A 26250-nucleotide genomic window follows, 5' to 3' on the forward strand; every position below is an offset into this window, starting at 1 on the left:
TAGACAACAAACACGAATGAACCGGAGCGGTTCCGTTAAGACTGGACCCTTCTCCTTCTCCTGCACCAACATTATTTCAGGTCTCCTTGTTTATAGTACCGCCTCTCACTGTTCAAAATGTCATTTTAATATGAAAGTTTATTTTATGTATTATCTATGGATGACTATCTAGGTCATGACAGTATTGTGTTTTCATCTTTTAGCACTTTTTAACCCATATCTATTTATCTACTTATGCATTCTTGTTTTCTTCAACATGTTTGTATTATCAAACTTTTTCCACTCTTTTATGATTTTTAACGAGATCAAATAAAAGTATTTCTGACTGACTGACATGAAGCACAGAGCCATGTGTTCCTGATCTGTACTAGACCAAATGTTCCCTCAAAGCACAGCACCAAGTGCTCCCCAACCCATAGAACTCACTGGTCCCCGGTGCATGTCATCTCATGCCCTCACAAGGTGCATCAATATTGCTCCTCTTGTGTAGTGCACCCTATAATTCATTGCTGAGCTTCACACTGAGCTCCGTCCTGTGCAACATCCTTTGCTCTAAAGAGTCCGATAACACTGTGTCCCCTGCTGCATACTTATTCTTGCCTATGTGCGTTTATACCTGTATGTTTGTTAATGTTAGTTTCCTGTATATTTGCTGTATATATGACCATTGGTGTGCTGGTCTGCTTCCATGTGTACCCATATGGGATGTGTGTCTTTGAATGCATAAACTATACAAATGTTGAAGATATTAGTGTTTTTGCATTTCCATAATGCAGCTTAAAAAGGTTAGTTAAGCAAATGTAGGGCAGTATATTGCGTAGGACAAACCAACAATATAAGACTTGTGTATATCAATAATGTAGGATCTGCTTTCATGGTTCCCCCCACTTTTTGCTGGTGTGGGATCCTGCTAATCAGGACCCCAGTTACTGGGCTTCCTCCCTAAATTAGTGGCATGGAGGGAGGGGTAGTCACAAAGGGGAAGGAGTAGCCCCTTCTAACGATTTGCAAAACCCACCTTTCCGATGTTATGGACTGCCAATCTGGCAGGATATGGTGAATACAGCCACCAACTTGATGTCCATGGTGACAAAGGGGCAGATTGGGGGGGGTTTGAAGGTTGCAGCTGCCAGGGCGGTGGGGGACTGACCAGACCGCTGGCTACCTGACCCATGAGGTATGTGGGTACCGCATCCTCGGCCAAGCTGAGGCTGGGCAGCATGTGTGGCTCGGTGGCTGGGAGGAAATAGGCACGGCTCAAAACCAATCCTGTAGCCATGACAGGAGCGAAAAGCGGATTAGGGATGATGTGGGGCCATGGAAAGGCCTAAGTACTTGGCAGTAGCCCTACTGTCCTTGAAGCGCTCCAGCGCTGAATCAGTCTTGTCTCCAAAGAGACAGGTGCCATCAAAGGGCATGACCATTAATGGGGATTGGACATCCCCGAAAACCAGTTGTCCTCAACCAGGCGTAGCGTTTCAAGGTCACCCTTGATGAAACTGCTCTTCACAGTGAGTCCGTCATGTCAAGTCATGCCAGAGCCTCCCCCAGAGCTGTGGTAGCAGCTGCACAACTGTGTCCCACAGATTTTGGGAATAACGGCCCAAAAGGCGTGCAGTTTTCACGGACCGCAATGCCAGGTTGGCCAAAGAAAAGATCGTTCTCCCCCAAAGAGTCCAGCCTCTTGGAGTTTCTATCCAATGAAGCAATTGAGAATGTGCCATGGGGTGTTGAGGCTTGGGCCACCAAGCTCTCCGGGTAGGGTGTTGGTTGAGGAAGTGTGGGTTCCCTGGAGCAGGGTGGTAAGCAAACGTCCTATTCCCAGGAGCCATTTTTTTGGGTTTGGACCAAGCCCCCAAAAGGACGTCAGTGAGGGCATCATTCAACGGGAGTAGTGGTTCTGACTTTGACACTCACGGTTGCTGCACCACTGTCAGTCTTGTCTCCAAAGAGACAGGTGCCATCAAAGGGCATAACCATAAATGGGGATTGGACATCCCCGAAAACCAGTTGTCCTCAACCAGGCGTAGCGTTTCAAGGCCACGCTTGATGAAACCGCTCTTCATAGTGAGTCTGTCATGTCAAGTCTACAGTGGATAGTGAACTTTGTTGCATCTCTCCCATCTGCATCAGCCTGAGAGACTACGGCCGGAGCCTCCCCCAGAGCTGTGGTAGCAGCTGCACAACTGTATCCCGCAGATTTTGGGAATAACGGCCCAAAAGGCGTGCAGTGTTCACGGACCGCAATGCCAGGTTGGCCAAAGAAAAGATCGTTCTCCCTCCAAAGAGTCCAGCCTCTTGGATTCTCTATCCAATGAAGCAGTTGAGACTGTACCATGGGATGTTGAGGCTTGGACCACCAAGCTCTCCGGGGTAGGGTGTTGGGTGAGGAAGTGTGGGTCCCCTGGAGCAGGGTGGTAAGCAAACGTCCTATTCCCAGGAGCCCTTTTTTTGGGTTTGGACCACGCCCCCAAAAAGACGTCAGTGAGGGCATCACTGAACGGGAGTAGTGGTTCTGATGTTGACACTCACGGTTGCTGCACCTCTGTGAAGATGTTAGTCGACTGCCACAGAGGGAAACTAAAGGTCAAGGACCTCACCCGCCCTCTGCATCACCACTGTGTAAGAGGTTCCCTCCTCTGTAGCCAGATGGAACTCTCCTCTGACCCTGCGGGCACGAGGGCGCACTGGAGGGGTCGGCCTTGCCAAAAATAAGGCGCATGGCCACAAAAAACTCTTTTAACTGGGCGGGAGTCTACCTGGCTGCCGGAAAGTCAGAGAGGTGCAGAGTCTGCTCAGGCTCTACCACGGAGCCCGGCCTTGAATGTCAATGCTCCCTCATCGGCCGATGGACGAGAAAAATCAAAGACCTCTTCGACGACTTCTTGTGACGGAACTTACACGAATGTCCAGAGGACTTGGAATGGGACAACAACCTTGGACTCCGAGACCTCTCCTGGGACCTTCCTCTCGACCGTGAGCTCGAATGCCGCTGGGTTGCGCACAGGGTCACCATGAGCTTGAGGGACAGTTCCCGCAAGGCCTTGGGATTAATGGCGTGGCAATCGGAGCACGACATCAGGTCGTAGTCGCACTCGAGACACCACAGGCAGCCCGGTTGGGGGTCCATTTATTTATTTAACATTTATATGGTGCAGCGAATCATCCCCAGGGGGATCTCTCAGCGCAGGCAGCACACTGGCAGAGCCCTCACCGCGCTAGCTCCCTTGAACAACCAGGTTTTTAGACTTTTCTTAAAGTGTCCCAGAGAGGAACAGCAACGCATCACTTCCGGTAGTCTATTCCAAAGGAAGGGGGCAGGATAAGAGAAGGCAGGCCCTCCCATTCTGGATCTGTTGATCTTGCAAGGGACTAAAAGATTTTGATCTCAGCTGGCGACCATGGACATACGCCCTTACCTTCCTCCTTAGGTATATTGGTCCCAGGCCTTGCCTTGCCTTGCACACCAGTATCAGAAGTTTAAAGACTGCTCTCTTCCTGACGGGCAACTAGTGTAGAGCATGCAACAGGGGTCGAGACGGGGAACGCCTGGGCTTATTTAAAGCTATTCTTGCCGCAGTATTTTGCAATGCCTGGAGCCTGCAAAAAAGCTCTTCCCTGGCTCCTACCAAGAGGTCGTTACCATAGTCCAATCTACTCACAATCAGCGCCTGGATGAGAGTCTTTCTTGCATCCAAAGGGATCCAAGGAAACACTTTCCTTAGCATTTTCAGGATCCCAAAACAGGTGCTTGACAGTGTCTTTACATGGTCTTCAGAGGATAGTTTGTTATCCAATAGGACTGCCAAATTCCCAAGCAGTTTAGTGGGGGAAGGGGGCTCCCCCATTCCGAGGGCCACCAGTCTGGTGTCCATAATTCCTCCGCCTTATCAAACAGGAGGATCTCCGTTTTATTAGAGTTGAGCTGGAGGAAATTGACCCCCATCCAGGCCGCTATGTTCAACATACCGGCCTTAAACTTGGCTCTGGTGACAGATGGATCCGATTTGAATGGGATTATCACCTGCGTGTCATCCGCATACGGAATCGTCTCAAAGCCGCAGGATCTTATAATGGCGGACAACGGGGCCACATATATGTTGAACAAAGTAGGGCTTAGAATGGAGCCCTGGGGTACCCCCTTGTCAAGTGAGGTAGTTACTGACATAAATGGATCTAATTTGACCCGTTGAGATCTGTTTGACAAAAAGCTTTGCAGCCATGCCAGTGCTTGGCCTTCGACACCAATGTCCTGCAGTCTGCAGAGCAGGATAGTATGTGAGATGGTGTCGAAGGCTGCTGACAAGTCAAGATGCACCGGCATAGTGGGAGTCCCTCTGTCTAGGGACATCCTGATGCTGTCAGTAACTTCCATTAGGGCCGCCTCCGTACTATGTCCTGCTCGGAAGCCCGATTGGGCAGGGTCTTGCTGTTGGTTCTGCTCCAGATAGACTGTCAATTGCTGGTTAATCATCTTCTCCATGACTTTCGAGCAGCATGGCAGAAGAGAAATAGGCCTGTAACTTTTCATATCTGATGGATCAGCTGACGTTTTCTTAACGAGAGGTTTGATCAGTGCATTCTTCCACTTATCTGGGAAGATAGCCGTGTCCAGGGAGATGTTACATACTTCAGTGAGCGAGGGAGCTAAGATGGAGGATAGTTCTGCCATGATGAAAGGAGGGGCGCAGTCTGATTCTGAACCTGACTTAGTTGCTGCAAGTGCCGCCCTTACTTGCTCTGTAGTAATGGTAGAAAAAGAGTCTAGCATGGGTAAGGAGGGGTTCCTAATCTTCAGGTTGGGAACCCTTGCAGCCTCACCTCCTCCCAGAGAGTTATAGATGTTATCTATCTTTTCTCTGAAATGGGTGGCCACATTCTCGCATAGATCTTGTGTGTGGGGGACCGCTGCGCTACTCACAGTGGGATTGGTGAATTCTTTTAATATCTTAAACAGTTCCTGTGAGGAATTGTTTGCCCCCCTTATCCGCATGCCCAAATGTTCCCTTCTGGCAGATTTGCAGTGGCCTAGGTAGACTATGTGCCACATTATAAGCCAGCTTGTCCTTGGGACATTTGGTTCTCCTCCATTTTCTTTCACGACCCCTGCATCGGCCCCTCTCCTCTTTAAGTTCTTCCGAATACCACAGGGCAGGCACCTGTTTCTGGTTTACTTTCACTGCTTTCAGAGGGGCGATGCGATCCAGGGCCGTCCCAACCACAACCTTCCACTTTTCCAATGCCTTATTACTATCTAGCCCCCCCCCTGTAGAAAGGGCTAAAAAGGCCCCGCCGAATGCCTCCGGCGTGACTTTCCTCCAAGACCTGCGCCAAGCCTTCCCTCCACGGGACTTTTTAGCGCCTTCTGCCTGGCTAAAGGAAAATCTTAAGGCTCGGTGGTCAGTCCATGTTAACTCCTGAGGTGTGTCTATGGAAAGGAGGGGGAAGTTGGTGAAGATAGAGTCCAGGGTGTGGCCCGTGCAATGCGTAGGCTCGTGCACTCTGGAAAGAAGCCCTAATGATTCCATTGCCGATAAAAGGGCCCAAGCTTCTATGTTCGAGGAATCTTCCAGATGGTGGTTGAAATCCCTGCTAGCACGAAGCAATCCGATTGTAGGATGTAAGGGGCGAGGGTTTCCAGGAGGGAGGAGCAATACAATTGCTTACTTTCCCCCGGGGGATGGTACACTACTGCGCCAATCCAACTGGTGTCCATCAAGGACTAAATATGAAACACCAGTAGCTCAATATAAGTTGTGAGCACTGAGTCTACAACCTTAATATGGTGGGGCGCCCTAGTTGCTACTGCCACCCCTCCTCCCCGTTTACCTTCCCTTTCTAGTCTAGTCACCTTATACTCTTCAGGAAATGTGACCGCTAGTGCTGGGGTTGAATGGCTTTGAAGCCAGGGTTCAGTCAGAAGGCATAGATCTGGCTTTCTCTCTTCTAGGAGGTCCCATAGTTCCCCCGAGTGTTCAGAAATTGACCTGGCACTCACATACAGCCCCTGGAACATTCCTCTGTATGTTCGGTTATCTGACTGGGTGAGACCCCCTTTTTTCTGATTAGCCCCCTGTTTGCTAGGTAGTTGAGGTGTTGAAAGGTTGTGAGCTAAAAGCCTTACGTGCTCCCCTGACCACCCACAGTTCTTGCAATAGCCATCCAGATCCTCCCCACAGGCTGACAAGTCTCCCCTGCAACCCGGTCTCATTCCCCTGAGTTGCTCTCTCGTGTAACTGATTAAAGACATCCTGTCCTAAGCCAGGGGGACAAGTGCAGCACTTCCTGGCAGCCAGCAGCGTCCAGGCGCGGACGGGCTTACCTTTGGTGCGCCTTTATAGCCCCTTCCACAAAGCCTAGAACGCCAACCGACCAAAAATGGCTGCTGCTCCTGGCATGTAACCGGAGAGTTGCCGAAAATTAAAAGAAGAGAAAAGATTCCCCCCGAGAGTCCTGTTAAAACAACAATGCCACAGGTAGGAATAAGCGGTGGTAGCCTGTCGTGCCTACCGGAGTGTCTGCCTCCCGCTGCAGCGCTCCCACGTCCTATCTGTTTTATAGCCCCCTCCACAAAGCCTAGAACGCTAACCGACCAAAAATGGCCGCTGCTCCTGGCTTGTAGTCTGGCTAGAAGGCAGCCTCTCTCCACATCAAACGGCCCTTCTGAAGAAGCTGCGGTGGACCGGAGAGTTGCCGAAAATTAAAAGATTCCCCCCGAGAGTCCCGTTAAAACAACAATGCCACAGGTAGGAATAAGCGGTGGTAGCTTGTCGTGCCTATCGGAGTGTCTGCCCCCCGCTGCTCCATCACCAACATCGCCCAATGACAGACCCCGCAGGACTTAAATCCTACTTATTTTGATGACATCCTACACACCAGGAGGACAAAACCTCAAAAGCACTAAACAAAACCTCACAAATATCCAGTCAAACATTGACTATGTTATGTTAATACATTTTTTAAAGCGCTCTGCTACCCAGAGGTGTCCTGGCGCTGTACACTACCATCTGAAACAAAGCTATGAACAACACAGTGGGCAGGAGCGGTTTATCCAAAAAGCCAGGTTTTCAATCCCTTACGAAACAGGAGCAGTTCTGTCGAGCTCCTTAAAGAGAAATGAAGATTATTCCATGCCTTAGCAGCACAGTAGCCAAAACTCCTTCCACCCCAGCTCTGTTTCGTCACGCGGGGAGAGAGACTTGTTTGACTTGCATGGACCGAAGAGCCCTTCCAGGAACATACCATTGAAAAGAATGCTTCAAGAAATCAGGGCCAATAACATTTAGAGCTTTAAATACCAGGCACAAAGCCTTAAACTGAATCCTGGAGTCAACAGGGAGCCAGTGAAGGGCTCTAAGTTTTGCTCTGAGGCGAATTTGGGAATTCCAGCAAGCAGTTTGGCTGCCGCATTCTGCACCATCTGGAGTCTTGCCAACTGCCCTTTCTGGATGTTAATAAAAAGAGCGGTGCAATAATCCAGGCGCGAGAGAATGAGTGCCGTGACTGCTATTTTCATGCTGTCTTCTGGAAGGAGAAATTACGCAAAATACGCAGAACAAAAAAACAGGAGGAAACAACCCCACTGACTTGATCGCAATACGGCAGTTTCGAGTCAACAATCACCCCAAGATTTTTTGCCCTGTCCTACGGAATTGGAAGTGTGCCCATTGTGTCTGGCCACCAATCAGGTGTCCACAAATGGGCGGAATTCCCAAAGATGATAACCTCGGTCTTCGCCGCATTGAGCTTAAGGCAGTTTGACGTCATACATGCGGCAATGGCCTGCATGCAGTTGTGGAAATTTACACCAGTCTCTGCCTCAGTGCCTTTTTTAATAGATAACACAATTTGTGTATTATCGGCATATGAGGTTAGCTGGAAGCCAAATGATCTAATTAATGGTGCCAATGGAGCGACATACACATTAAACAGTGTCGGACTGAGCGAGGAGCCCTGCGGGACTCCACAAGGGAGTGAAAAAGGCTTAGAGCTGTCCCTGCCCAGATCCACTGTTTGAATTCTATTTGTCAAAAAAGACTTCAGGAGGGCCCAGGCCTTGCCATGGACTTCAACCGCTGATAATCGTTCCATCAACACTTTGTGATGGACCGTATCAAAAGCGGCTGAGAGGTCCAGCATGATGAGTATGGCTGCACCACCCTGATCCAAGGTCTGTCTGATCTCGTCGGTAGATTTTATTAGCACCAGCTCAGTGCTGTGCTCCGAACAAAAACCATACTGCGTGTTGTCAACAGGGCATTAGACTGAAGAAAGCGACTAAGTTGACCGTTCATAGCCCTCTCAATCATCTTACCCGGAAAAGGAAGACGAGAGATAGGTCTACAATTACTCAGGTCTATAGGGTCCAGGTTGGATTTTTTTTAGTAACGGAAAAATAGAAGCTATCTTTCAAGGGCCAGGGAAATTACCTGAGTAAAAAATAGAAGCAAACAGTGGAATAAGAGCTTCCCCCACAATTTCTGGTGCTGCTTTCAATACAGAAGCTGGGCAAGGGTCCAAAGGAGAACCAGACCTGATCTCTGAGATCAATTTAATTACTCCTTACTGTTCCAGTGGAGTGAAATGATCGAATCTGGGAGAACAACCCCTCTGGACAACACTTGCTGAGGGCCGCACCTCATTGGGGGTGAGAGTGAATGAAGAAAAAATATTTTCCACCTTTTGAGAGAAGAAAGTAGCCAGGGTCTCGTACACTTCAGTATTGCTCTCAGTCTTAGGAATGGGGGCCATTGTAAGCGAAGAAATTGTTTTAAACAAGGCTTTAGACGATGAGCTAGCCATTCAAATTTGTTCACCAAAATAGACCTTTTTTGAATCACTAAGAGCCTTCTTATAGCCAGCGAGACCCTGTTTAAATGCTTCTCTATCGAAGATCTTATACTCTCTCCGCCAGGCTCTCTCCAATTTTTTAACACTTCGGAGTACCAGGGGGCTGAAGGCACTGATCGCTTAGAAATACACCGCTTGTTTGGTGCCAATGCCTTACAGGCAGAGTCCACCCTATGGGGTAGCTCTTCTACAGATCAGCGCTGGCTGGCGTGTAAAGAAAAGAACTGATGGCAGCTTGCCTAGGGGGTGCCTATATAGGTGCCACGGATGTCACTTCTACCACGGACGACGCATGCAGAGCTGAACAAGGCCACTTATTGGTGCAAAGGGGTACTGCTCATGAAAAATCTTTCTGATGCAGTCTGACGCCTGGGAAATTCAAAGGTAAGGAATCTGCGGCTGGAAGCCTCTATCAGATACTAATGTTGTGGAAAACATCTGATGGACATACCTCTTGCTTTCACTAACAGAACCATTAAATATACCAGATGGAATGAAGCACCTACCTCCCTTTAAAAGATGTTCCTAGTCATTAACAGGAGCGGGAATGCAGAAAATGTAGCTGTAAAAGAACCAGACTGACCATTTTCGATCTTTACTAATATCTCCACTCTCCTCCTGGACTATTAATGTCCTTCTGTTTACTGTTGCACTCTAAAGCACTTAGCTCATGGCATCAAAGGAATCCCCTATAATAAAATAAACAGCTGACATTAGCTCCTGGCTAAACAGCAGGAGCTGTGAAAACACACGCACTGCACAATTTTTGTTTTTTAGGGGGAATTTTATACAGCGCGGACTAGACCAGAAGGTATCAGAGTGCTTTACATGAGCACCAGTTGCATTACAGACGGTCACATTCATTTTTTGTTCGGCACGGGGAGATTAAGTGATTTGCCCAGAATCCCAGGATGTTGAGCATCCCTGCCTAGACTCTAACTCAGTTCCCCAGCTTCGAGGTCGACCGCTCTAGCTGTTAGGACACCCCCCCACCTCTAAACCCCCTCACCTTTTGAATTGTTGTTCTCAATGCAAATTTGCAGGAAATGAATATGCTACTTACCAGTATGCATCTGTTCTTGGCATGTAGGGCTGCTAACATTCATATCTTTTGCATTAGATCGCCGCCTAGTGTTGGGTCCGGATGATCGCACATTGTTGTCCTGGAAGAGTCTTCGAAGTATCCTGAGATAGGTGGCTCCTCCCCTGGACTACAGTGCGCATGGGCATCGGCTCCATCCCCAGATTGTTTTTAGCCATTGTGGCAGAGATGGAGTGTAAAGTGTAAAGGATGTCCATGCTAATGATTGTATACAAGAGTATGTCTGCAGCTGCGACAGGCACCGGGGAGGAGGGCGGGCGATATGAATGTTAGCAGCCCTACATGCCAAGAACAGATGCATACTGGTAAGTAGCATATTCAGTTCGAGGCATGTGGGCTGCTAAATTCATATCTTTTGCATAGAATGTATAGCAGTCCCTCCATTAGCGGCGGTTGCCCGTGCCAGCTGCAGAAGCCTGAAAAAGTGTTTTGAGAACAGCCTGTCCTACAGCTGCTTGCTGCTTGGAATGTACATCAACACAGTAGTGTTTTGTAAAGGTATGTGGTGTAACCCACGTGGCTGCTCTGCAAATGTCTTCTAAAGGAATGTTTCCCAGGAAAGCCATAGATGCCCCCAATTTGCGAGTGGAGTGCGCTCTTGGGGGTATTGTCAAGGTACGTTTTGCCTTTAGATAACATATTTGGATGCACTTAACAATCCACCTGGCTATTCCTGCTTTGGAAATAGGGTTGCCCTTGTGCTGTGGTGAAAAGGCAACAAAAAGCTGTTTTGTTTTCCTAAAGTGTTGTGTCCTGTCAATGTAGTACATCAACGCCCTCCTGACATCTAAAGTATGAAGCATTCTTTCCGCCACCGTTTGTGGGTTTTGGAAGAATGCCGGCAAGTCAATAGTTTGGTTGAGATGAAACTGTGACACCACCTTCGGAAGGAATTTGGGGTTAGTACGTAGTACTACCCTATTTGGATGAATCTGAATGAATGGCTCTTGGATTGTGAGCGCTTGTAGCTCACTAACACGCCTTAGCGACGTAATAGCAATTAGGAAAGCTACTTTCCATTTTAGGAACTGGAGTTCACACGAGTGCAGTGGCTCAAAAGGTGGTCCCATTAGTCTGGTGAGGACCACATTGAGGTTCCACACCGGAGCTGGCGGTGTTCTTGGGGGAATGACTCGTTTCAGGCCTTCAAGGAAAGCTTTAATGGCAGGCACCCTGAAGACAGAGAGATGCTGCCTATTCTGAAGATAAGCTGCTATGGCGGATAGATGTATCCGAATAGAAGTGTACGCTAGATTGCACTTGTAAAGGTGTAACAGATAGCAAATGATGTTAGGGATAGATGCATCTAGCGGGTTGATGTCATTGGCTGTACAGTAAATGACAAAACGCTTCCATTTTGCAGCATAGCATGCTGTGGTAGTTGGCTTCCTCGCCTCCTTGATAATGTCCATGCATTCTGGAGGTAGGTGAAGGTATCCAAATTCTAGGACTTCAGGAGCCAGATCGCCAGGTTGAGCTGTTGCGGATCTGGATGCTGAATGTCTCCATGGTTCTGCGTCAAAAGTCTGGGCGTGAGGCGCAGCCTTTGATGCGGCACCACCGAGAGTTCTAGGAACGTGGTGTACCATGCTTGGCGCGCCCACGTTGGAGCAACCAGGATGAGAGTCAGCGAGTGCTGCCGTAGCTTTCTTGCCACCAGCGGTATCAGAGGGGCTGGCGGAAAAGCGTACGCAAATCTGCCTGACCAGTTCATCCATATCGCATTCCCCTGCGACTGTGGGTGAGGGAACCTGGCGGCAAAGAGTTGGCATTTTGCGTTTTTGTTTGTGGCAAACAGGTCTATCTCCGGATGACCCCACTGCTGGAAGTATGGGTGGAGTACAGATGGGTGTAACTCCCACTCGTGCATTTGATGGCTGTATCTGCTGAGCAGATCCGCCATCTGATTGTCCTTTCCTGGGAGGTGTTCTGCCATGAGGAAAATGTTCCTCTGAATGGCCCACTTCCACATGCCCTGAGCCAGATGAGACAGCTGTGGCGAGTGGGTGCCCCCCTGCTTTTGAATGTAGTACATCGCAGTCATGTTGTCCGTCCGGACTAACACTACCTTGTTGCACAGATGTACAATGAAGGACTTGAGCGCCATGAAGATTGCCATCAGTTCCAGATAGTTGATGTGCATCTTCTGTTGCTGCGTCGTCCATAGTCCCTGCACTGTGTAAGTGAGCAGATGAGCTCCCCATCCCTGGAGAGATGCGTCCGTTGTCAGGATAATCTGTGGCACTGGCTCCTGGAACAGTCGGCCCTTGCAAAGGTTGTGTGGAGTCCACCAATGCAGAGAGTCGTATGCCCGACTGGTAACCAACACTAGGTCTGTCAATTGTCCCTGAGCCTGTGTCTACTGATTTGCTAAGCACTCCTGGAGCGGACGCATATATAAACGTGCGTGAGGGACTATGAAGATGCAGGATGCCATCATGCCAATCAACTGCATGAACACTCTCGCTGGAAGCGAGTGTTGTGGTCTGAACTTTTGGATTAGAGACTGCATGCTGTCTATCCTGACTTGGTTTGGCTGAGCCATGGCCGTCAGGGTATTGATCGTCGCACCCAGAAACTGCCGGACATGTGCCGGCTGAAGATGCGACTTTGGGTAGTTCAACGAGAAGCCCAGATCGTGAAGGAGGTGAATGGTAGTCGACATGTCCGCGGCGCACTGTTGTTCCGACTTGGCTTGAACGAGCCAGTCGTCTAGGTAGGGGTAGACATGGATATTCTGCCTCCTGAGGTGCGCCGCTACTGTCGCCAGACACTTGGTAAACACTCTTGGGGCTGTGGTCACTCCGAAGGGAAGGACCTTGAACTGATAATGCCTGCCTTGGATAGTGAACCTGAGGTATTTTCTGTGGGACGGGTGTAGTGGTATGTGGAAGTAAGCATCCTTGAGGTCTAAGGTTGCTAAGAAGTCCCCTTGGTTTAGCAAGGGAAGAATCTGTTGCAGTGTAAGCATATGGAAATGTTCTGACAGTATATACAGGTTGAGGGGACGCAGATCCAGAATGGGTCTGAGAGATCCGTCCTTCTTTGGAATAAGGAAGTACAGGGAATATACCCCTGTGCCTTCCTCCTCCACTGGCACGAGCTCGATTGCGCCTTTTTGCAGCATCACCACTACTTCCTGCTGCAATAAGTGCAAGTGCTCTGCGGACATAGGCCGTTGCCTTGGTGGAATATTGGGTGGAGTGGATTTTAACTCTAGACAATAACCGTACTGGACAAGTTGTCGCACCCACCTGTCTGTGGTGATGTTTCTCCAGACGGGCAGGAACTGCTGTAGTCTCCCCCCGACAGGTGTTAAGTGGTCGGGGGGCAGTGACAGAGAGTCACTGTTTGCTTGGGGCAGAGGAGCGGGAGTTGTTGTTCCCTCTGCCACGTCCTCTGGTGCTGTTTCCTCGGTAACCCCCCTTGTTCTGCTTGGGGTACGAGGATTGTGCTCCACCTCTAGAGAATTGTGATTGTTGACCCATCTGTCCTCGGGTGACTCCACGTGCACCTGAGCGACGAAAATTGTTGCCACGGAACTGTTGTGATTGTAGGGCCCCCATAGACTTAGCAGTTTCGGTGTCTTTTTTAATTTTTTCTAGGGTGGTGTCAACATCTGGACCAAACAGTCTATCAGGATTGACTGGTTGATTAAGTATGGTTGTTTGAATGTCTGGTTTAAACCCCGATATGCGGAGCCACGCCTGTCGTCTCAGCATTACGCTAGTGTTAATAGCCCTAGCTGCTGTGTCTGCTGCATCAAGTGCACACTTTATGGCTGCGTTGGAAATCAGTTTTCCCTCTTCTATAAGCAGTTTGGTGCCCTCTTGAAACTGCGGAGGCAGGTGTTCTAAAACCCGCTCTAGGGTGTCGTAATGCGCCCTATCATAACGTGCCAAGAGTGCCTGTGTATTTGCAATACGCCAAAAATTGGCAGCCTGTGCAGCTACTCTTTTGCCTCCTGCCTCTAGCACTTTGGACTCCTTGTCCGGGGGAGGAGCTTCACCCGTTGTTTGGGAGTTCGCCCTTTTGCGGGCATTTGCGACCACAAGGGAGTCAAGCGGCAACTGTCCCCGAATGTATGCAGGGTCTGCAGGTGCTGGTCTGTACTTCTTTTCGATACGTGGATTGACCACTCTTGCCCTGGTCGGTTCCTTAAAGATGTCCGCAGCATGTTTAATGACCCCTTTAAGCATAGGCAGTGTCTTTACAGTCCTTTCAGAGACTGAAAAAGTGTCAAATAGGAAGTCCTCTTCAATTGGGTCAGCATGCATGTCCACATCATGATTAGCCGCTGCCCTTTCAATAAGTGCATGAAAACCTGCAGAGTCTTCTGTTGGGGATGCACGTGCACTGAAAGGCTGTGGGTCCTGCCCCACATTTTGTGTGCCTTGGTCCCCTATGTCATCATAGGAATCTTGCTGTGCATCGGGTTCATTGATGGGGAAAGTGTATTGGTCGTCATCACCATATCCCTCACCCTCAGAGTGTTCTGGGGAAGGTGTTGGGCTCCTTCTAGGAGGAGGCTGGATAGGTTCCATTAGGGCTGAAGCGTCTTGAGGAAGCCTTTTCTTTTTTAGGGGGATAACATAGGAGTCCACTGGCTGTGAGGTGATCCTCCTCTTGTAAAGGGTCAATTTGCCCGTGTCTGCGTCGATAAAACGCTCAGATTCCTCCTCTGAGTGGAGTAGGGGACTTGAAACTGCTCCAGACGTTGAAGAATCCGACTTCTTTGGCGCCGATTTAGTTGAAAAGGCTATCGGCGCCTCTTTTGGCGGCAGAAGGAAGAGAAGTTTACTCGCAGGCTTTGCCGGAATGTCCATCGGCTTCTGTGGCGATGGCATCGGAGCTGACGTAGCAGAGGCCTTCTCCCTGATTCTCTGCAGTGAAGAGGCGATGGGGGACGCGTCACTGACAGCGGCCTTTGGCGCCGACGAGGAGGCCTTGACCTTGCCCTCGGATCCGACGTCCTGCTGACCCTTCTGAGTCTTGGACGATGATGCCACAGCCGCCGACCCAGAGTCCTTGGACCGATGCGTGGACGTTCCAGCTTTCGATCCGTGTGATTTCGCCGTGTCCGAAGTCCCTGTCGGAACCGGAGCCTTGTCGCTGGCCTTTGCGGGCTTAGACGGCGTCGCAACTGTTGACCCGTGCCGAACACCCTTCTTAGCGGAGACCTCCTCCGGCGCTGATTTCGACACTGTGGAATCGACATTTTTCTTCGACTTCTGTGGACCGGTGGCCGACGGAGTCGAGGAGGCAGCCGGTTTATGTGTTTTTGGTGTGACGGCCGCCATCTTAGGGATGCTCGGATCCGTAAGTTTCGGTTTCGATTTCGGGTCGGCCATTTTAGGTGTAGTCGTTACCACAGGTTTCGGTTTCGATACGGGCAGCGCAGCAAGTATGTCCGTGGCCGGGCCTGAAGGCGAGGCCGTGGCTTGCGGTACGGGGTCTTGGGTAAGGCCGACAGGCGATCCCGTGACCCGATATTGATCTTCGTAACCTTCGGGCATAGCTCGTCCCCTGAGCTATCTTCCGCGGCCCCATAAACCTCTTCGACGTCCCCTACCTCGTCGACGTATTCAAGGCCTTGACCCACGACTCCGTTGTCGTCTTCCGGATCCGCCTCGACCTCCGTCTCGGGCGGGGAGATTTGAAGATGATGGCCTTGTTCCTCCTCATCTTGGTCGCCGAAGATGTTTTCTGGATCCGGGGCCGCTAGTCTGGCCTCAAGGCGCACCGCGCGCCGAAGCTTGAGTGTCTTCTTTGACCTGAATCTGGAGCAGGCCATGCAATTGTCCTCGTTATGGTCTGGTGAAAGGCATTTGTTACAGACCGGGTGCACGTCGATATGTGGGTATTTGGACCCACAGAGCGGACAGTTTTTAAACGGGCTCCGCTCCATGCTGAAAAGTTGCGGTCGTGTTGCGACGAGAAGGCCTCGATGTCCGAAGAGTGAAACGACTCCGCTGATTCCGACTCAAAGAGACGGAAGAACTCGAGACCGTGCGCAACAATACCGACGCAAAGAATATAAGGCCTTTTGGCCGTCAAAAAGCTAGTTTTTCTCGGTTCCGACAGAGAGACGTCGAGACCGCATCCGAACCCAATGGCGGAAAAAAACAATCTGGGGATGGAGCCGATGCCCATGCGCACTGTAGTCCAGGGGAGGAGCCACCTATCTCAGGATACTTCGAAGACTCTTCCAGGACAACAATGTGCGATCATCCGGACCCAACACTAGGCGGCGATCTAATGCAAAAGATATGAATTTAGCAGCCCACATGCCTCGAACACAGATTATGGACTGTCCATGACACAAACCACCACTTTCATAATAATAGTAAGTTTAGATCACGAGTTATACCGTATCATCGAAGCCTGAGATATAGGCCCATTGCCCAGGGAATGGTTCGTGGCTGGCATGGGTGCCAGGCGTGGATGGGAGGGTGGGTATCATCACTGACTGCAAAGGAATTAGGATTTCACTGAACGTCGCTTCTTCCACCAGCCTCTTCAGCGGCTTGAAGTGCACACTCATGCTCAATGTGCTGCTGTTTCCATCCACCTATGCAATGCAAAATAAATTTTAACATCAAACAATATAAAACATGCAATCAGTATTTATTGCTTTAACTGTTTTGTATTCTTAAAAAAAAATATATAGCTATATAGCCATTTTGCCCCATGGAGGTGTTAGCAGTACAGTTGGCCAAGAGTTATGTGATGTACGTAAAAGATCTTTTACAGGGTTGGATTGGTCAGTAGAACAACATTTTCTTAAATAATTGACATTAAATTGCCTTAATATCTTCATGTAATATCTACAACATCAATTTACAGAGATTTATGACACAATATTGACTACCTTAAGATCATTGGACACTTACATTGTATCAAAAATATCTCACAAATTTACAGAGTTTTTAGTATGTCTAATGTATTTTACCATTATGTCACCCAATGTCCTTGTAGGTCCTATTAGTTTACCACTAAACTGCCTACATTTATATTGTATTACATTATATAGTTTGGATGTATACTTAATAATGGAAGTGTAGACAATAATATTGAAATACTTAGCACATACCAAAAATATAAGTCCACACTTAGACCAATCACCAGCCCTGTAGAATCTCCTACCTTTATTCCTAGTCCAAGCACTTAACTTAATAGTCACCTAATGGTGTAATAGCACGACTATGCTAACAAGATGGTTACAGTGGCAAAGTCCTGTCTATTCTGAGCAGTGTATTACGTTTCGGATTTTTTGATGTCATGTCTTAAGTTTGCCGAATCGCACCCATCATGGCCCTATGCTCTAAGAATTGTCACTTAGGTACCGGATATTGAAATTGTGTGATGTACTGGAAGGTAAGATTAGAGTTGTCTTAGAGATTACATAAGTAAAGTACACCTGCATCAGTCCCCCTTTCTTCTTTACCTAAGGTGCCACCTCCTTGAGCATAAGGTAACACCACATTGGCAAGTTTGGCACATATGTTACTACAGCTGTAGCCTATTTGGCTATCCCCCCAGGTGCCCAACGAAGCTGTGCTGAGATGTAGGGAAATTCCTGGGACAGTCATCCCAGCTATAGAACTAAAAGTTGGAGTTTTCTCTGCACAGCTCTGTTCCTCTTGCCTCCCCAAATAAGATCTCATCGTATTGAACAAAGGGTCACAGATATTTGTCGCTGTTGTATCATGGGTGTATTTGCAGAGTAATACAGTAGACGGGGAAACATCATTTTAGAAAGTGCGATCCTGACCTTTGCTGAGAGGAGGAGTTTGAACCAGAAGAGGACAGCTTTCTTCATCGCCGTTATCGCTTTTCCTACATTCTTATCTATGACTTTAGTCACATTGAGATAGATTTGCACACCCAGATATTTAAAAATGGGCTCATCCCACTCAAGCGAAGTGATGGGAGTTTTTCACTATTCCGGGTACAGGGTAGTTTAAGGGAGGATAAGCAGGATTTGTCCTTATTTACCCTTAGGACTGATAGGTCACCAAAATTATCTAGCTCCTACATTAGTTGAACTACGTTAGATGGGGAATCGACTAACTGAACAAGCACATCATCTTACTATAAAGAGATGAACTGCACATAATATTGTTTCCATAAGCTGATAGGGGGTCCTCTCTCCTGGAAGCGTACCTCTAACGGCTTTATTGTCAACTCAAACAGCAATAGTGACAAGGAGCATCGTAAACTGGTTCCCATATATGCTATCCAGGCCTCCGATATTAACCGACCTGTCTTCACTTGTGCAGTGAAGAATAAGTAGATGGGTCTGATCGACTGTGCAGTGTGATTCCAAAAACATTTCTCTCCCAGGAACATAAATAGCTAGTCTCAGTTTAAAGAGCCAAATACCTTTTCCATGGTGATGGAAGACACCACCGGTAGGGCAGCAGACCCCCAGTAAGCTACTCAATATACAGAACAAAAGTCTAATGTTTGGTAATGTGATCGATCCCGACCTCAGTATATTTTTTGGATGATCACATAAAAATCCAGTAAAGTTTTCCAATATGGAAAATCCCTAAACACCCTGGCACAGTATTACATTACCTGGATGTACATGCCCCAGTCCTCAATCAAAAAGAAAAAAGAGCCCTCCGATTCAAATATCATAAGAACTCTATTAAACCATTTAGTAAGTCAAAATCCATTTAAACATTTAAGGCACTGAGCACTTTTCCCTTATTCTATGGGTTCACCTGTTGGATCCCAATAAAATAGTTAAGTCTTTCGATGTGATATCTTTACCATTATAGTAGACAGATAGCTATACAGCATCTTAATCCTAATAAACATTCTGAGCCCAAATCCAGTATTAGTCAGGTTCTCCGAGAGAAAAAGAAAGGAGACCCGTCAACCGCCTTCTTCGCATGTAACATGGTCACCCCTGCTGGTATGTGTCACGGCTCGCGGCGTTGCCGCGGCCGGCCATCCCGCAACACACACGGGAGGCCGGGATACTCACTTCCGGCGGAAGTCGAGTACCCGGTCTAGCCACTGGGATAACCAGGCACAGAAGCACTTCCGGGGGAAAACGCATAAACTGCGCGTTTCCCGCCGGCTGAGTGCTTCGGATTCCGGATTCTTGCTGAAGCTCACGTTTCCTGAGACCTGCATGCCCGGAGAAGAGCCGGGCAGGAGTGCTTTGACTTCCAGTCACGTTAGCTGCCCTGCGGAGCTCTCTTCAGCTGACTCGGAGAGCCGCGCTGAAGTGCAACTTTGTTTCCGCGGCTTTCACGGGAGCCGCGCTGGAGTGCTACATTGTATCAGCGGCATTTACAGAAAGCCGCGCTGAAGTGCTACATTGTTTCAGCGGCTTTCACGAAGAGCCGCGCTGCTTTGCAAACTCTGTTTCAACGTCTAGGAGGCAAGCCGCGCTGAAGCGCTTCCTTGTCCTAGACAGCGCCATCCAGGAACGCTTGTGTCCTACTTCACCTGGGGGTTCCAGGAAAAGCCTTTTTATTTCGTTTTCAAGACCCTTGGTGCGCAGGAGCGCCCTAAGGGTATTAAGTGAACCTAAGATTGTGTTTTGGGGTTTTACTTTGTTTTCCCATCGCGCCGGAGCGCTATCAGGGAATAACTCCGCCTACAGATCCTTTTCACCTTTCCAGGGATACCACAAGCTGGGTGGTTGTTTCCCGTTTCCAGCTACCCGCGCAGGAGCGCTTTCCTTTTTGTTTTAGCTTGGGTGAACGCGCAGGAGCGCTTTCTTTAGTTTGTACTTGGCGATAACGCGCAGGAGCGCCTTCCTCGCTATTCACAACCGGAGCTGCATTCATCGGGAACTCTTCGTTTCGGAAGCCTTGGTAAGTCCTCAAGGGGTACCTGGTCCTGTGTGTGTACGTGGGGGTGGTTCCTTTCGGGTCTGCTTCCCTTTCTGATCTTTCTTATTCTGGTTTCCAGTGTCTCCGGAACGCCCCACCAGCTCCACGCCATCCTTAACCCTACACCCTGGCTCCCATCCCTGCGTCCATCTCATCCCTGCTGGGTGTTGTCGTCCACGAGGGTTAGGTGGGTACAGGGACGGGTGCTCTTGTCGTCTCTGCGGAATCGCGCCACAAGCAAAGGTGAGTCTTGTGGGGCAAACCTGACAGTATGCCGAGGATCCCTGCAACATCAAATATAGAGATGGTCAAACTTGTATGTTCAGTGGTCTCTACCCAGTATGATAGTCTTGGAGCAATGTGATTAGAAAGATTTTTTAATACATTTTAGCATTGCCATTGACTAACGATATAGGACGGTAAGAAGAGCAAGCCTGGGAATCTTTTCCCTTTTTGGGAAAGTATGGATAAAAAGAAGGGGTATTACTACCAGTATCCATCAACTTAAATAATTCCATAAAGCAAGGTACTAAAATATCTTTAAAGGTTTCATAGAATTCACAGGGAATTATATCCGGGCCTGCATCTTTACCCACAGGAAGTGCGCCAATAGCTTGAATAATTTCTTGTCGAGAAAAGGAAACAAGTATCTGTATCTCAACATCTGTAACTGTATTAGAGGCCACTGGAGTTATGTATTCTTGCATTTCTATTGCTGATACTGTGCCCTCTTCCTTGTATAGTTTGCCGTAATACTATTAGAAAAGCTGCAGAATTTTCTTTTGCTCCATCTGTAATGTGCCCAAGGGATCTTTGATAGCTTAAATTACATTTTCACTTCTTTCCTAGCTTGGAGAGCCAGGGGTGCATCATTATTCTAAACATGCCTCAATTTTGGATTAGGGGCCAGTTTTGTCACCTTTTTCACATGGAGTCTCACAGAGCCCTAAAGTAGATGCAGGAGTTCAGTGACACTTTATTTTTTAACTGGTAATCATGACCTGCAGAGGCTGAGAGGCTCTTCTATTTTTTCTAATTACAAGGCAGAATCTTTTATTGGTCATCAGTGTCTTCCTGGACATTATCTGACAAACGTATTCTATTTGAACAGTGTGGTTGTCAGGAGAGTACAAGATACACACGACCATGTGAGTGATTTTCAGTCCTTCCCGACACATAATGGGCCTTTCACACACCATGATGGCAAGATGTCTCCTGTGCTGAGAATATTTATTAAAAAATGTTCACTCAGAAAATGCAAGTGAGAGAAAAATTATGCCAAAAGATGTTGAATGTTGTCACTTCTCACTAAACTAGCAAAACGTAAGCAAACAAAAGCCCCGTTTCTCAACTGAATAGAGCAAAAAAACACCTGAGTCAAGAGGCAATGTAGTGCCTTCAGCCACTGTAGTGCCGGACAGTGAGCTTAAAAGGAGAGTGCAATTTTCTTAGTAAAGAGTTACTGCTAATCTGAGAATTTCTTACTATTTGTTCAGTCAAAAAAGATGGATACATTTATGTGCAGTAAAAATGAAGGGGAGTGTCTGTCACTTGTAAAGCTTTGGGGGGTACCACACATAAGTGAAGCCATTTAAGGTACATGAACATCAGTTAAAAGTCCTTGAAAGAGAATAAAACCTGACAACTTTGAAATGAAGATAAAGGAGTGATTTAAAAAAGCAAATAGAGGGGAGGAGCTACGCAGCAACCAAGATGGCCGCATAGGCACCCGGCTCCGCCGACCTCCGTCTGCTGCTTGATGATCCTGCCAGATATCCTGATTTTACACCCGACCCCCGTGTGGATGAACTGTTGCTGAATCTGACGGTGCGGTCCCGAGAATTTTATCGCCCAGATTGACGGAGTTGTGTCGTGTTCAAGATCTCGGCCTAACCCAGCTTCTGAGCCGGGGCCTCGAGTACTTGCCCAGCCGGGTTGCAGTTGAATAACATCGGCCGTGGGACTCAGACAGGGTCGGGTCTCTTGCAGTGGAGGTTATCCTGGCCTGTTTTTGGTGGCGAGCGTCTTGTCTGTTTTATACTGAAGGAGTGGTGATAGGCTTCGTCTGTGGCTGTGGGGGGGGGGGGGGGGGGGGGGGGGGGTAGGGGAGGGGGAGGGGGGGGGAGTCCCCGTCCACCCGGTCGCCACCTCCCGGATCTGCTGGGCTGGGGCCCTCGCTCGCGGTGGCGTACTGCTGACCGATAATGCACCCTCCGTTGCCGTCCGCTCCGCTCTTGCCTCTTCTCCCGGAGAGACCCGGCTCTCTGAGGAACCCGCCCATGCTTGGAACTGAGCGAGTGGAGGCGGATCGGACGAACTGTGAGCCGTCCTTGAAGACCGTAATGGCCGCCATCAGGGCACTTCAATTGCATCTGGAGACCATTGTCCATAAAATGATCGCTGGTGACATCGAAACTGGGCGACCGGGTCTGGGCTCCGTTCTATTGCATGACTTTCAACGAACTGATTCTCCCACGATGCCCGTAGTAAAGGAGGATGGAGACCCCGTGCGCGATAAAGTTTTGACGCCATTGACCTGTTTGCAGCATACTTGCTGAATTGTTTCTCTGGGGGGTATCGCTGCATTCACCATCGCAGCCGATCATTGTGGAGCTACCTGGTTCTTCACTCCTTGAGACTATGACTAGCAAAAACCGAAAGTCACTACCGTCCCTTTCCGCCCTTGTGGTTCTTTTACATCTACGGAGGAAAGGATATCTGGACTGCATGTCGGTGAGGGAGATCTTACCGGTGGCGAATGCTTGCAGAGACTCAATGTGTTCGACTGGTCTCATATTAATCTTAATTGAACTTCCTACGAACTTTGATTCTTCAGGGGCGGTGATTGTGTTCGGACAGAGTCCGCATGAAAGATCGGAGGGGTCAAGGATGAGACTGTTGGTCGGGGTCTGATTTCGGGGCTTTAGAGGACAAGGGATTCGCTAACGTAATGCTTGCGGGAGGTTGGGCGGTGTTCAACGTCTCCCCTGTTTGGCTCTGTCTATAATATTTTTGAGTACTCTGTGGCCTTAGGACAGGGGTTGTTCGTTTCAGGCGGGGGGGGGAAAGGTGACCGGGAGTTTGTATGACATTCTCCTCCTCCATTCTTCTTTTACTTTTTGTAGTTTAGTTATTCGGAGCGACAGGCATGCTGCTAGTTGGGGTTAGGCGAAAGCCACATGCAGGGGTGCAGGGTGGGGGGATGGGTCTATAGTTTTGTTAGTTAGTTTAGTTTTTATGGTTTCTTTATCTCACGCTTTCCTTTCGCTCTCCTTTCATAACGTTGGGGTATTATCCTGATTTCGTATGTATTCCAGTATCTGGTAACCGTACTTCTTTTTCTATCCTGGCGTCAATGGGTGGGCGGGGTCAGTGTGCGGGCGACTGCGTTGGGTTAGATTGCTTTGTCGTACATCCTGTTTTTGTGCTTGCTAGCGCAGGCGTCTCGGTCGTTCCCTTTAAATTGATCTGTGATTATTCTATTTTTGTACCTGCTCACTTTATCATAGTGTTTGAATGTATGGCACCAGATATGTCGGTCTCTTTTTTTCCTGCTTTTTAGGTTGGGGGGGGGTTAAACATAAAATGAAACCTTCGTCTTATCCTGTAACGTGTTGTGGTTCAATACAATGTTTATCCTGATTCGCTGCCGGACCTCAGGGTTGTCGGATGAAGAGCTGTGTCATTTGATAATATAGTGGGTCTTTTTCTTGTGTTGCGGCCGGCCCCTGCGGTTGTTGGCCCGTGCTTGTAATTTTATTGAACTGTACAATAAAAGTAAAAAAAACAAAACAAAAAAAAGCAATTAGAATGCCGGATGCGAATACATCTTGATGCTATTCTGGTACCTATAGTATAAGAAATCAGTTGCATTTGTAACCACTTAAGTTGCAGCGCTGTCCATTGGGCGTGTATTCTGGACCAGACTGTCACAAGTGGATCAGGTAGGTTTGTAGTGAGGCTGCTGGATTCACTGTGAACATTGCTAAGTTAGCACAAGCTTGGCTGCCATGTTGCTGCTGTTTCACACGTTACTAAAAGACTTTGTTTTTGCAAAACCTCTGCTTGTGCGTGTTCAGATGAGAACCGTCTACTTTTCGCGCTCCTTGCAGTTCTCTGTGGTTTTCGTCTGCACATGATGTTCAAGGTCGAAAAACAATGTCCCTTGTTACTCTGCTTTGGTCAGTCCCCCACACTTAGAAATAACACGAAAGCACAGCAGCACTGCTGAAAATCGAGTGCTTTTAATATTTGCATGTATGTATGTTAGACACACTTGGAGAAAACATTTCCAGAGAGAAGAGCAGAGATGTAAACCTTTGCATCTAGACTTGGAGGTATGGGATCCCCCTGCCAAAGCCCACAGGTCTTCTTTTTTATATTAACTAGTTCCTAGCACGGGGAGGGCGGCAAGGCACAGTAGGCCGTTTTCCACTAGCTCAATAAAATGATATCCCCGTTTATTTCGGAATTGTAACAATGCTGACTATATTGTGTTTATGCATTATGCTGATAGTACTGGCACATGTACTGCATTTTAGAGCACATTAGTTAAAATAAACATTTAATCTATAATGTGTCTCCGACTACTCATGTTGTGGACAAGTATGAGTGAGTGAGCGAAAGAGTGTTCTTGCTACCGCGATTCCGGAGAGAGCTGGAGTTACATGTTCTGGGTTGTCTAATCATTGGTAGCTTCGCTGTAGTACGGAGAATGAATGAGACACTATAGCTAGTCGGATTGGGGTTCTGGGCACTAAGGTGGGTAGTTGGTACACCACTATACACCGAGGTCCTAGTTTCCTGCACATAGTTCTGTATATGTGCAGAATCCCTGCAAAAGGTTCTAATATGCTTGCAGCTGTTTTTAAATACAGGACAGAATCAATTCATACAGCAAACATGGAGATTGGAATCTCAAGGGAAATGTATCTAAGCATGTATATACCACAGACCTAGATGGCAAGCAATGGAGCACTGTACATAGATGGGATGCTTTATTTCAATTAATCTGGGTTCAGTAACTAGCTTAAGATCAATCCAAATCAGCTATCACGCTTCCCAGGAAGGGACTGCACAAGCCCGACCCTAGATCTTATTAAGATCCTCACGGAACAGAACAGCTTTAATTTTGCTGCCGCTCCCTTGGAACTGCACCTCGGCAAGGAAGCCGCGCTTGGCCCCCTCAACCCGCGCCAAGGCGGTTTTCATTACCACGAGGAACTCCACCCGGACGGGCCTCTACGCCGACTGCATTAGCTCGAAAGTCTCCTTCGGTTCTCTAGACCAGTGTTAAGGCGGAAAACACCCATTGTGAGGCACTACACCCAGACGCCTCGCTCCTCCACCGCGGTGGAACTCGGCGTCTTAAACCACTCAGGCAATAGTACAAATTAACTAGTCCTGAAGATGATCCCAGTTAATAATTGGAGCTAGGGATTGAAACGTCACGTCGACTATCTTAACAGTACTGCATTTTTCAACTGTACAAGATGTGTTGCAGTAACTGTTGGTTTGAGCTTACGCAAGATTGTATTGTATCGCAAGCCACCTTTTTGCTCCACTCTGTTTGCCTGTTATTCTTCTTCCCTGTATTGTTTTCTTTCCCTTTTACTTGGTACAGGCTTGTACCCAGTTCACAAATTGTTTCGTGTCTCACGCATTCATGAATCCTTGTTAAAATGTGAAAATAAATATTCCCTTGTCCGGCTGGACATTGGAGATAAAAAGAGCCATAGATCTTATTTAAGTCTGTGTTTGCTATCCATAACTGTATTTTTAAAAAAAGCTAAGGACCTTTGTTCTTTATAGAATCAATTCATACAGCAAACATGGAGATTGGAATCTCAAGGGAAATGTATCTAAGCATGTATATACCACAGACCTAGATGGCAAGCAATGGAGCACTGTACATAGATGGGATGCTTTATTTCAATTAATCTGGGTTCAGTAACTAGCTTAAGATCAATCCAAATTAAACTGAATATATTTTCAACTCCAACAAGACTGACAGCTTGGCTGAGCTCCAGGCATGGCTCTCTCTGAAGCTTTCATGCCAATCTCATAATCCAAGCCAAATCCTTTAGCTTTTACATCAGCTGGGCATTTTTCTTCAAGACCCACATAACAAAGGCATTTCAGAAAGCAAGGTATAAACATTACCTTCCCTTAAAGGAAAGCTATGCCTAAAAGAATCATACTTTCAAAACTGTTGAAGTTCTGTTCTTCTCATACTTATGTGGTGGAAATGCAAGTATACAAGAAACCACCCAGACAACCTTTAAGAGCAATCCGACCACAGGTATCTGCCTCGCTAAAGAATTTTGATTATTTTATCACATCACCTCTACAATGGCCTGCCCCTGCAAGCCGGTATCATCATGATCTACTTGTCATATCTGGCAGTAAAGAAAACAGCTAGCATAGCCACTTCAAGAGAGA

The 26250-nt window shown here is 48.0% G+C and overlaps 1 protein-coding gene across 2 annotated transcripts in view; it reads right to left on the reverse strand.

Moving 5' to 3' along the window:
- Window positions 1-26250, reverse strand: part of ATR (ATR checkpoint kinase) — a 340021-nt gene that overhangs the window by 39729 nt on the left and 274042 nt on the right. For both annotated transcript variants that reach the window (XM_078666419.1, XM_078666418.1), the window contains exon 40: window positions 16323-16523. In XM_078666419.1, coding sequence (XP_078522545.1) covers window positions 16323-16523 — 201 coding nt within the window. The remainder of the gene's footprint in view (window positions 1-16322; window positions 16524-26250) is intronic.

The sequence above is a fragment of the Lissotriton helveticus genome, chromosome 11 (assembly GCF_964261635.1).
Source record: "Lissotriton helveticus chromosome 11, aLisHel1.1, whole genome shotgun sequence".
NCBI classification, from domain to species: Eukaryota; Metazoa; Chordata; class Amphibia; order Caudata; family Salamandridae; genus Lissotriton; species Lissotriton helveticus.